Genomic DNA, 11,743 nt, shown 5'->3' on the forward strand with positions numbered 1-11,743 from the left:
GTAATTGGTCCCAACCAGTTTAACAGTAGTCATCTATGGGAATGAGCCCTCCACAGGAGAAGAGCAACTAGAGGATGGAAGAGCCGAATGTGGTTGTGTTGCACGGACCCCGTTGGTCGTGCTGATGGGGGGATCCTCAATGACAGGACGATCCATGAAGACAGATATATAGAGAGGACAACAACTACGACAATCGGCATAGAAGCAATACGAGAAGGGGACAGCTAGATGGAGCCAACGATCATATCGCGGCTCCGAGATAGAGAGAGGCAAAAGAGAGACACATAGGATAGGAAATCAGAACCGCGAACAAGAAAAAGAAAGGGCATGAGAGGATTTAGAACACTAAAGCTTAGGGTGATGAGAGAGAGAATCAAGGGATAAAAGAAAGGAGATTAGCATTTTTTTAGGGTTTTAAACGGTGATGGGGGGAGGGTTCGGGTCGAGGGAGAGGGCCGTTGGAGGGAAGAGAGGGGGGGGGGAGGGGGGTTTGGTGGGGGCTGCGGAGAGAGGGGGGGAGGGTTCTGGTGGGGCCGCGAAGGAGAGAAGGGGTAGGGGGTTCCGTGGGAGAGAGGGAGGGGTGGGATTGGGGCTAGGGTTCCTACGAGAGGAGAGAGGGTGCCGGCGGGGTGGGTTAGGGTTAGAGGAAGGAGAAGGGAGCAGAGGGGTTGCTATGGTGGTCCCTAGGGAATCAAAACCCTTGAGCTCTGATACCATGTTGGAGAAAAGAACTAGAGAAGAAGAGAGTTTGAGTGATCTCCCCCTCACTCAAACTGAAGGATAAAATGTGACAGCATTTTGGCCTAAGCCACCGAACCACGTAAAATCTCGGTGGCATACACTATATGCCCCTTTTAGCATTACCTCTTAATTCCGACTTATAAGCCTGTTTTGGTAAATAGTGCTAGCTGATGTATCTTAAACATTTACATTGATATATACTCAAGTTATATGTCAAGTTGGTTCATTACCAGGATATACCATAGAACAGTAATTTGATAACATTTATATATACTCAAGTTGTATGTCGAGTTGGTTTATTACCAGGATATACCATAGAACAGTAATTTGATATTTCGAGTTGGTTTATTACCAGGATGTACCATAAAACAGTAATTTGATAGGCTTGAGTTCTTCACCAGTCATAGTAGTTTACTTCCAAGGTAAGTCTTTGGCTGCTCCTGTTTCTCTATTGTTGGAAGATGCTTTATGTTAGAGAAGCCATCATATGTGTTGGTTACCCAATTGGAGGTTCAATCCATTCTATTGGTGCGAACAATGTGACCATACAAATGCATGGAAGGCTCTCGTATCATTTTCCGTTGTGTACTTTGCTCCCACCAACGCAAGCATGTGAATCACAATATGGGGGAACAAGCATATGTATATCCATCCTTTTCTTGTTTATGTTAAGCATGTAAGAATGATTGGGTTTCTCTTCCTATATGGAATGGCATCAGTTATTTGAGTGTTCACATAAAAGGGCGGCCCAGTGCATGAGGCTCCCGCCTTTGAGTGTTCACATGATTAGAAAAAATCTAGAGCAGAAAAGGAATTTATCCGCAGAAAAGATGATTATGTTCTCTTGACATCTAAACTTATTTTTGTCCATGGTGTTCTCAATTTCAGGTACCTTGCTATGGTTCTATATCATGCAGGTGACATGGCGGGAGCCATAATGCAGCAGCATAAAGAGCTGATTATAAATGAGCGCTGCCTTGGTTTAGATCACCCTGATACTGCTCACAGGTAGAAACTCATTCCCAAGGATTGAAATTTCAGTTTCGGCCTCAGGCTCAGCCGAAAAAGAAATTTCCACAAAATTTCAGTGGCAATTTTGGTTTCGATGGAAATTTCGGTGAAAATCTTATAACTTCGGCCGAAATTTTTAAATTTCTGGTTCGGTTTTAAATTTCGGTCCCAGTCGAAATCTGAAATTTCGGTATTTCTGCCAAAATTTTAAACCAAGCTCATTCCTGATTTGTTCTCTCGAGTCGTTCATCATGGAACTAGTGCATTTACTTCATGACTTACTCTGGATTGTGTTCGTGCAGCTATGGCAATATGGCTCTTTTCTATCATGGCCTCAATCAAACAGAACTTGCACTACGCCATATGTCGCGAACATTGCTCCTACTAAGTTTATCTTGTGGGCCAGATCATCCTGATGTTGCCGCAACTTATATAAATATAGCAATGATGTATCAAGATATAGGAAGGATGAATATTGCTCTCCGTTATTTGCAAGAAGCCTTGAAAAAGAATGAGCGCCTTCTTGGTGAGGAGCACATTCAAACAGCTGTATGTTACCATGCTATGGCCATTGCCTTTAACTGTATGGGTGCATACAAGCTTTCGCTCCAGGCAAGTATCTATTTCTTGGAGATATAAAAAAGGGCGACCCAGTGCACGAGGTTCCGCCATTGTGGGATCTGGGGACGGCTAGATGTACGCAGCCTTACCCCTGCTTTGCAGAGGCTGGTTTTTTTTTTTTTTAATGGTTTGGAGATATCTGTTATAGGCTTACTTATGGATTCATTTTTAATGGGGTGATGCCCAAAACTTGTATTTGGCAGCATGAAAAGAAAACTTATGATATACTAGTCAAGCAACTCGGGGAAGAGGATTCAAGGACGCGTGACTCCCAAAACTGGATAAAGACATTCAAAATGCGTGATCTTCAGGTAAATGCGAAACCCTGTGCAAAACTTTTTGCATAGTTTCCAGCCAATGGACCAGAGCAGCATCTGAGCTTTCGGTGGCCTTATCCATACAGTTCATACAGAGATTACCATATTTAGAATGTTCAGATGTATTACCTACCTTTCAGAAAAGAGTTCCTTGCTTTTGTAAAACGGAAAAAGTGGAGTATGCTATATTTCTGTAGTGTGGTTCAGTCCTTCAATCCTTCACTTGGAGTTTTTTTTCTAGAATACCCTCCTTTGCTTTGTATATTTTTGCAACACCACAAAAATACATGGCTAGTCTGTTGCGTGGAGGAAAATACGGAATCACGTAGATTTTGTAAACATTTGTGTAAGTCAAAGGTGATTTTCTGTCCCTCGTTAGGTTTGTTTTTGTGTTGCTGAACTCTGCACTGTATTGTACGATAGTTTTGTGCATCAGTTCACTCTTTCTAACTTTTTAATTAATTTTAATTATTTCGAGCAAATTCAACAAGCAAGGTGACCGGTTGGTTATAAATATGGAATTCTAACATGATTTTTCTTTGGGGCAGGTAACTGCACAGAAGCAGAAAGGACAAGGACAAGCAGTGAGTGCAGCATCTGCCCAGAAGGCCATTGATATTTTGAAGGTATTTCTAGATGATTGTTATTATCTGACAATTCACATAAAGACTAAGCTCTAGACCCTGTTTTGATACCACGACCAAAATTGGTCCTTATTTGAAAATAAGAGTATTTTAATTTAATCTATTTGCTAATTGATGTTAAGGCCTATTTGGAAGCCATTAACTTTCACTTTTAGAACTTTTATAACCATTATTTGCAAATAACACCATTTAAATTATGAGGAATCATAGATGCAAGGGCCCTCTTCATTCAAGGGCCGGAGAAGGGCCCTTGAATAGATCCACGTCATTTTTAAAATCGGTTGAGAAACTGAATTCAGTTGCACTTAATGACGCGGATCTATTCAAGGGCCCTTCTTTAGCCCTTGCGTAAAGAGGGCCCTTCCATCTATCATTCCTCTTAACTTAAAACACTTTTGCATGAAAGATTATATTCAAATAATTTTTTGTAGGTATCCAAACAAAGAGGCCCTTAATATCTAATCACAGTAAAATGGATCAGTTGATGGTGCTTGACCTTTTGCTTTCCATGGACTTTTTTAAGTTACTCATTTACTGTGTTTCAACCATAGTTAGCAAAAACGGCGTTTTTTTTTTTTTTGTTTGAAAAAACGCTGTTTAAAACTCATTTTAATGGTTTGCCATTTAAAACTTTTACAGTAAAACTAACTCCCAACTTTTTGAGGAAAATGTTTTAAACACGTTTTTTGTCCAACTTTCCAACTTCACCCTTAATATATTTTGTAAATTATAAAATTTTAAAAGCATTTTTTTGTGTTTCCAGTTTTTTGAACCAAAAATGTATTAAACTCTAATTTTTGCCTTCCCGTTTTATTGCCTAATCACATTTTGGTAACTATGGTTTGAACCATCAATCATGGTAACTGCTAAGATTACTACACTTGATGGTGGATACTTCGAACTGGCCAAATATTTTCTACCGCTACTTATCCATCCATTTTGAGTTGGATGTCATTCTAATGGTTTGCACGACAGGCATACCCTGACCTGGTACAGGCATTCCAAGCTGCAACTGGAGGATCCGAGGGTGCTGGGTCATCAGCCAACAAATCCCTTAGTGCAGCAATAATTGGTGAGACCCTCCCTCGAGGACGGGGAATTGATGAACGAGCTGCCCGAGCAGCGGCAGAGGTCAGAAAGAAAGCAGCAGCAAGGGGCCTCCTCCTACGTCCACATGGTGTCCCTGTCCAAGCCTTGCCACCACTCACACATCTTCTTAACATCATCAACTCAGGGGTTACCCCAGAATCTCCAACCAATATGCAAGCAAATGAACAGGATAAAGAGGTCAACGGTCCTATTGAAAATGGTACGGGAAATGCCAAGGAAAATGGAGTTGTTGGGAGCCAAGAAGACCATGCTCCAGTTGGATTGGGCACTGGCTTAGGTTCCTTGGATTCCAAAAAGAAGAAATTAAAATCGAAAGTTAGGCCTGAATGATGTGGAAAGAAATCGACCCAGTAAACTTAGCCTGAGTTTTGTCTGCGAGGGGAGATTAGTATTGCTCCAGATTCTTTTCTTCGCAACCACCAATTGGAAGGGATTTTCGGTTGCATTGAGTGGTAAGCTATTAATCTTATTATAATTCTTGGATTGCAGTTGTCTTAATCTTATTTCTGGATGCAGAAGTTTTTGAGAATGGCAAAAGAAGCTAGAACAACACCCCCACCAACCCTGTTGGACCGATTTCATGCGAGTTTTTTGGTGGTGTTGCTCATGGATATGCTATGGATCCTGAGATGGATCCACATATTTGAAGGGGTGAACTATAATATCTCTACATGTAGTAGTCTAAAGAATAATCAGCTAATATCCTGATTATTTAGGTGTTCTTATCAGGGTCATGGTATGAGATATGCTTTGGATCACTCAGGATCTTTTGTTCACATTTACAGTTGTTCATGTAAACTGCACTGTGTGATCACAGCATAGGATGGACTTGACCAATCAGACATGGGTCTAACATGCATTATACCTGTTTCAGGCAGCAGTTAAAAAGCAAGGTGGGTGCTGTAGTTGAACTGATAGTTTCTTTTGAACCCCAACTGAGTTTTTGCTTGCAAATCTTCTACTTTACATGCTCGGAGGTGGGTTGGCTGAAAGGGCTTAGCTTAATCCCCCATCGCTCAAATCTTCTACTTTATATAGCTGGATATCTGGAATGTGTATGCTTAGTAACGAAAAAAGATTGTTGTGAGAGAGTCTTTACGTCTTAATAGTGTGTCATATTTATGTTACCAAGAGAGCTCCTAGGAGAACCGAAAACTTTTTGCTCAGTTAAAAGAGGCAACCTTGAGGCCATGTGTGGCAGCCAGGGATTTTTCTTTTTTTTTTTCTTTTTTTTTTTTTTAATTTTAAAGATGACATATTTCATTAATATTAGCATTCGGGACCAGGAGTCCCAACCTGCAATACAAAATATGAAAGAGGGCTAGCATGGGCATACCCAAAGCCAGTTAGAAAGTACAGCATCTGTCACCTCCTCCTCTCTTCCTTACATCAGCAACCTTCCTTAACGAGTTTGATAGGATTCCTTGTATACCTTTACCTGTGCCTTTCTAGCTGAGGCTAGTCTGAAGATCAGAGGCCCTACGACATTCGAGACATTCCGAGAAACAATATAGCAACGCAAGAGTGTCCAGAGAGGAAGTCTAGGTGAAAGATAGAGTCTCTCAAGCCAAGACTAATGGAGATTGTATACTTCTGGATATAAATAAGTGCTCATTATACTATTACATCATGAAGATATCTTTGGTAATCACCAAAAGAATCGCCAGCTTAAATAGTGACCCTTTCACGGGTTCCCCCAATTGTCAAAACATCGACCTCTGAAATTGAAACGATTCACAGATCATTTGAATTCTCAATTCTAGCTTCCAGCTTTCCTGCAATCATTTTCCTCCCCTCCTAACTCTGTTTAAATGTCTAAAATGAGCTAAACTGACTGGATTTGTATACTACCCTTCAATTTCCAAATTTTCCTTAACTGGGAACAATCCAAACTCCCTAAAGAATATCTCTGCACTTTTCCAGAGGCGACCTTTAATTTTGCAATGCAGTTGTTGGCTCAGCCTCGTCTCCTTTAACACTTCTAGATTGCATGGATTGAAACATTTCTCTAGTTTTTCCTAGATTTTCCTGGTAGGACATCCCAAGTACGTCACCCATAGATAGGAACTCATTAAAGCCTTCCAACTCTGGGCTCCCAGGCTCTTCCTCATCATTTGATATCAAAATTCCTTTCCCTTTGTCTTGCCCACCTGAGTCACTCGGTTGCATTAATTGAGCTTGTCCCACCTCAGGGAAACATAACCCTGAGCCCTGATTATCTGCATCCGTAGATCCACACTTAGATTCCAAATTGGCAATTGCCAGCTGTTTTTCCTCCTCCCATAATCGCCTTCTTGTCCAAAGCATGGGGGTATCCCCCTCCCAGGGCACCCTGAATAGTGAAGAGGAGCTTCATACGCCCCTTCGAAACTTGCCCATCTTTTTTTTAATGATAAATTAGTATATCCAAGTAGGGGAGAAAGGGGTAGTGCAGGTGGGGAATGGAGAGAGATTTAAGATAGAACAATAGAGGAGAGCGTGAGAAGTGTCTAAAAATCAGGAAAAGTTGATCCTATTTTGAGTAGAGTTTTTTGTTTCACGATTTTTAGCCACTTCTCACCACTAGTTTACTGATTTTTAGACACTTCACCACTCGGGTACCTGTAACAGCTTTAGTTAAGATGACATTTATCTGAAAATTTAACAATTTAAAAGGGTATTTTGTTAATTTTACTGTTGCTTTTATTCACAGAGAAGCCCCTTTTTGAATTGTTTTTCAGTGGGAGCACTCTAATATCCTTTGCAACATTAAGGGCATGTTTGGATGTATGGATTCTGTTGAAGGCTGAAGAGAAGATGGGAGAAAACGGTTGTGAGTGGGTTACAATTGTCCTTAAGGCTAAATACAAAATGACCACTATGCCTTTAACGCTAAATACACATACTTCTGACACTCCATCTCAAGCTGGAATGTATATATTATACATTCCAAGCTTGTTACAATTGTCATTTAATTTAGTATTACTTAAGGGCTTAGTGAAAACATCTGCAAGCTAATCCACGGATCGAGTGAAAAAAACATGAATCTTGCCTCTATATATTCTCTAGCGAATGAAGTGACAGCTAACCTCTATGTGCTTGGTTCTCTCATGGAAGACATGATTGGTAGCTATATGAATCGCAACTTTATTGTCACAATAAAGCTGAGCTGGAGAGGATGAATGAAAACCAATCTCTTATAGGAGAGAATGTAACCAAATAAACTCACCAATGGTATGGGACATGGCTCGATACTCTGCTTCGGCACTGAACTTGGAAACTATGTCTTGTTTCTTACTCCTCCATAACACTAAATTGCCGCCAACAAAAGTACAATATCCAGTGGTGGATCTTCTATCTGCAGGAGATCTTACCCAATCTGCATCACAGAAGCCTTCCACCCAGATATGCCCTTGCTTCTTGAATGAGGCCTTTACCTAGCGCCCCTAGCGAAGAATATGAATCACTGCTGCTCAGTGTGAAGTACGAGAAGAGCTCAAATGTTGGCTGACAACACCAATAATAAATGATATATCTGGACGAGTGACTCTAAGATATATGAGCTTACCTACTAGCCTCCTGTATTTGCTAGGGTCATCTAATAAGTCTCCTTCTGGTAGAAGTTTCACATTTAGGTCCATGGGAACAAAAGCAGGTTTCACTCCGAGATGACATGTCTCCTCAAGAAGGTCGAGCACATATTTCCTTTGTGAAAGAGAGAAGCCTCTATTGGAATAGGCAACCTCAATGCCAAGAAAGTACCTAAGGCGGCCCAGGTCTTTGGTTGAAAATTCTTTTTGCAAGAAGGTATTTAGCTTGTGTATCCCCACTGAATCAGTGCCTGCTATGATAATGTCATCAACATATACTATCAAAGCACACAATCAGCAGCGGAGTGATAACTGAAGACGGAATGATCAATGGCATACCAAAACGCATGACAGTATCACTAAACCCCCCAAACCAAGCTCTGGGGGACTGCTTGAGGCCATATATAGATCTCCTCAACCGACATACCGAGGAGGACATCTCCCACTGAGGACATCTCCCACTGAGCAAAATACCAGGTTGCTCCATATACACCTCCTCAGTAAGCTCACCATGTAAAAAGGCATTTTTGACATCTAATTGGTGCAAGTGTCACCCGCGGTTAACAGCAAGTGAGATGAAAACCCAAACTGAAGGAATCTTAGCGACAGGAGACAATGTCTAGTTATAATCAACGCCAAAGGTTTGATATAAGCTTTGGCAACCAACCACACCTTAAGGCGCTCAACAGTGTCATCATGTAAGTCTTTAACGACATAAACACAGCGGCAAGCCACTGGCCGAGCTCCAGGAGGAAGGGGAACTAGGTCCCATGTATGATTGGCCTGAAGGGCCTCTATCTCAAGATCCATGGCAGCACGCCAACATGGATGATCAAGAGCAGTTGGCAATGACTGCGGCAAAGAACAGAAGACAAAGAATACACAAAACTCCGAAATATAAGAGTGAGAGTCATAGGAAATAACAGAGAAAATATGATGAGCAGTACTTTGAGAGCGAGTACGAGAGGCAACGGGAGAATCAGTAGTAACACTAGAAGAGGGAAGAATATGTACCTGAGAGGAGGAAGTCGTGATCTTCGATTGTGAGAGAGATGGCGCAGGCTGAGGATGATGGGCTCTAGACTTTGACCTGCGCTGATATATCTTCCGAGGAACTGGCGGGTGAGCCTCAAGGGCCTGTAAGGAAGAAGGGAGCTCACACAAAGTGGTCGACTCAGGGACCTGCAAAGGAAGAGAATGGATAGGGTCTGGAAGAACTATACGATGAAGAGGGATATCCGAATCAAGAACTATGGGACGATCCTCATGAGAAGTGACAAAGACTCTATTTCGAAAAAGATAACATCGGCAGAGATAAAGGACCGATGCAAGCGAGGACTATAACAGCGATAACCTTTTTGAGTCCATGAGTACTCAAGAAAGACGCATCGCTTAGCCCGAGGGTCCAACTTATCTAAGCCCGGTCCAACTTATCTAAGCCTAGGCCAAAGTCTTAGACAAAACACACACAACCAAAGATCCTAGGGGTGAGAGGAAAAGGGTCATGATAAGGACATAGCACATCAAAGGGAGAAGAGCCATCAAGGACCGATGAAGGAAGCCTGTTTGCTAGGTGGCAAGCAATGATGATAGCATCACCCCAATAAGTTTTGGGAACAATAAGAAGAGTAAGGGCCCATCCAGTAAAGATCTCATTTTCCTTTTAGCTACACAATTTTTTTAGGAGGTGTGAGTACATGAAGATTTGTGGACAATGCCACGAGTAGAAAGGAAATCCTGAAACCCATTGGATTTGGAGAAATATTCCTTAGCGTTATTTGTGCACAAACATTTTAGGGTACATTGAAACTGATTTGTAACCTCGGCATGAAAAGTGCGAAAAATGGAGAAAACCTCAAACCGATCCTAAGCAAATAAACCCAAGTCATGCGAAAAAAATCATCAATTAAAGACAACAAAATATTTATAGCCCAAAATAAAGGTAGTCCTCGCGAGACTCCATACATCTGAGTGCAATATATCAAAAGGGTGCAAGGCCCGACTAACAAACCTAGAAGGAAATGACACATGATGGTGTTTTTCAAGTTTACAGGCCTCACACTAAAAAGACTGAACAAGTGAAGGAATAATAGAAGTGCGTCGTAAACGCTCGAGATATAGATGACCAAGGCGGCAGTACCCCTAATAAGCGTTGATGGAACTGTGCAAAATGGCACCGGAAGGGTCACAGTCCAGACGATAGAGCCCATCCACCTCACGGCCTGAGCCAATCGTCCTCCCAGTCGAAAGATCATGAAATAAACAATAAGACGAATTAAATGAGACAAAACAATTAAGATGTTTAGTAAGCTAACTAACTGAAAGTAAGCTAAAAGAAGATTTGGGAACACATAGTACAGAGGATAGGGTAAGACCAGGACAGGGAGAGAGGTTCCCAATACCAGAGATGGGAGTAGTACTCCCATCAGCAAGGGTAATAGACTGAGAGGAAAGAGGAAGAAAGGAATGAATGGATGAAGAAGTACCTGTCATGTGGTTCGAGGCTCCAGAATTAATGATGCAGGAGCTCGAGCTAGTGACAAGAGAGGCAGGAGAGCTACCTGGCTGTGCAAAGCCGGCACTCGGAGGGTGGCTGGTCAGCTTGAGGTGCTGAAGCTCATCGTAGTCGGCGCAAGATGAAAGAAACCATAAGGGGGCGGTGCATGGCTGGGCTCAGAGAGGAAGAAGGCACTGGGTCTGATGTGTCAGGGGCAGAGAGATGTTCTTATCTGCCAAAATGGGGTGTAGAGGGCGGACTACACTCAGGATGTGGAACATAGCATATTTCCAGAGAATGTCCCTCTCGCCGGCTATGAGAACAATAGGGACGAGGACGACCACTAGTACTTCGTCCACCATTAAAATCCCGGCCAGCACCACTGCCACCATGGCCAAAATCACATGCACGACCACACCCAAAGGTGCCACCACCATAGGAAGCACAATCACCAGTACTATAGGCCGCCGTCGCAGAGCCATCAACATAAAGAGAGGGTAGAGTCCCAGAGCCAAAAATCTGCTACCGGAGAGGGATTTACAGGGGTGGAGTAGCAAAGCGAGGGTCGCGGGGTGGAGGTAGCACCGGGGAGGGGGGGTGGGGTAACTAGGGGGTGAGAAACAGGGGGGACATTTGTGGGTGGGAGGGATGGGGCTGGCGGTAGTAGGAGATGAAGGGAGGTGGGGCATAAAGAGGGAAAGAGAAGATTAGGTTAGGGTTTTGGGTTGTGGATGGAGATGAAAAGAGACGTAGGATATGAGGTTTAGGTTAGGGTTTTGGGGTGTGAAGAGAGGTGGGAGAACGGTGGTCCTCAATGGGTCCCTAGGGTAACCCTAGGGCTCTGATACCATGTTGAAGGATGAAGAGAAGAAGAAGATGGGAGAAAAGTGTTGTGAGTGGAATCTCCCCCTCACTAATGTATTTATATAAAAGGAGAACATACAAAATGATCACTATGCCCTTAAGGCTAAATACACATACTTCTGAAGGATTCTATTTCCTTGAAAAACATCCCCTCGAAAAAGAGTTTGCTATTGTTTGGTGAGAAATTACTCATTCATCAAATGATAAGGAATTAGGAGCTTCATCTAGAGGCTAGAGCCCAGTAAACGAATGGCTCGGATCAATTTTTGAATTCTTTTATGTATTTTTTTCTCTAAATACTACTACCAAACTTCACAAATACCACATGCTTGAATTTTACCCAAACTAATAGTAAAATTCCTTTACGTA

At 42.3% G+C, this 11,743-nt stretch overlaps 1 protein-coding gene across 4 annotated transcripts in view; it reads left to right on the forward strand.

Moving 5' to 3' along the window:
* Positions 1 to 5,361, forward strand: part of LOC143893049 (clustered mitochondria protein-like) — a 61,516-nt gene extending 56,155 nt beyond the window's left edge. For 2 of the 4 annotated variants that reach the window (XM_077397998.1, XM_077398000.1), the window contains exons 25-29: positions 1,630 to 1,749; positions 2,055 to 2,364; positions 2,577 to 2,684; positions 3,239 to 3,316; positions 4,310 to 5,361. In XM_077397998.1, coding sequence (XP_077254113.1) covers positions 1,630 to 1,749; positions 2,055 to 2,364; positions 2,577 to 2,684; positions 3,239 to 3,316; positions 4,310 to 4,774 — 1,081 coding nt within the window. In that variant the 3' untranslated portion in view covers positions 4,775 to 5,361. Of the gene's footprint in view, positions 1 to 1,629; positions 1,750 to 2,054; positions 2,449 to 2,576; positions 2,685 to 3,238; positions 3,317 to 4,309 lie in introns of those variants that run through there. The other 2 variants (XR_013255692.1, XR_013255693.1) reach the window with 2 other exon arrangements.
* Positions 5,362 to 11,743: the final 6,382 nt, after the last annotated feature.

The sequence above is a fragment of the Tasmannia lanceolata genome, unplaced genomic scaffold (assembly GCF_043159265.1).
Source record: "Tasmannia lanceolata isolate RefF3 unplaced genomic scaffold, GAP_Taslan_0.1 ptg000015l, whole genome shotgun sequence".
Lineage (NCBI taxonomy): Eukaryota > Viridiplantae > Streptophyta > Magnoliopsida > Canellales > Winteraceae > Tasmannia > Tasmannia lanceolata.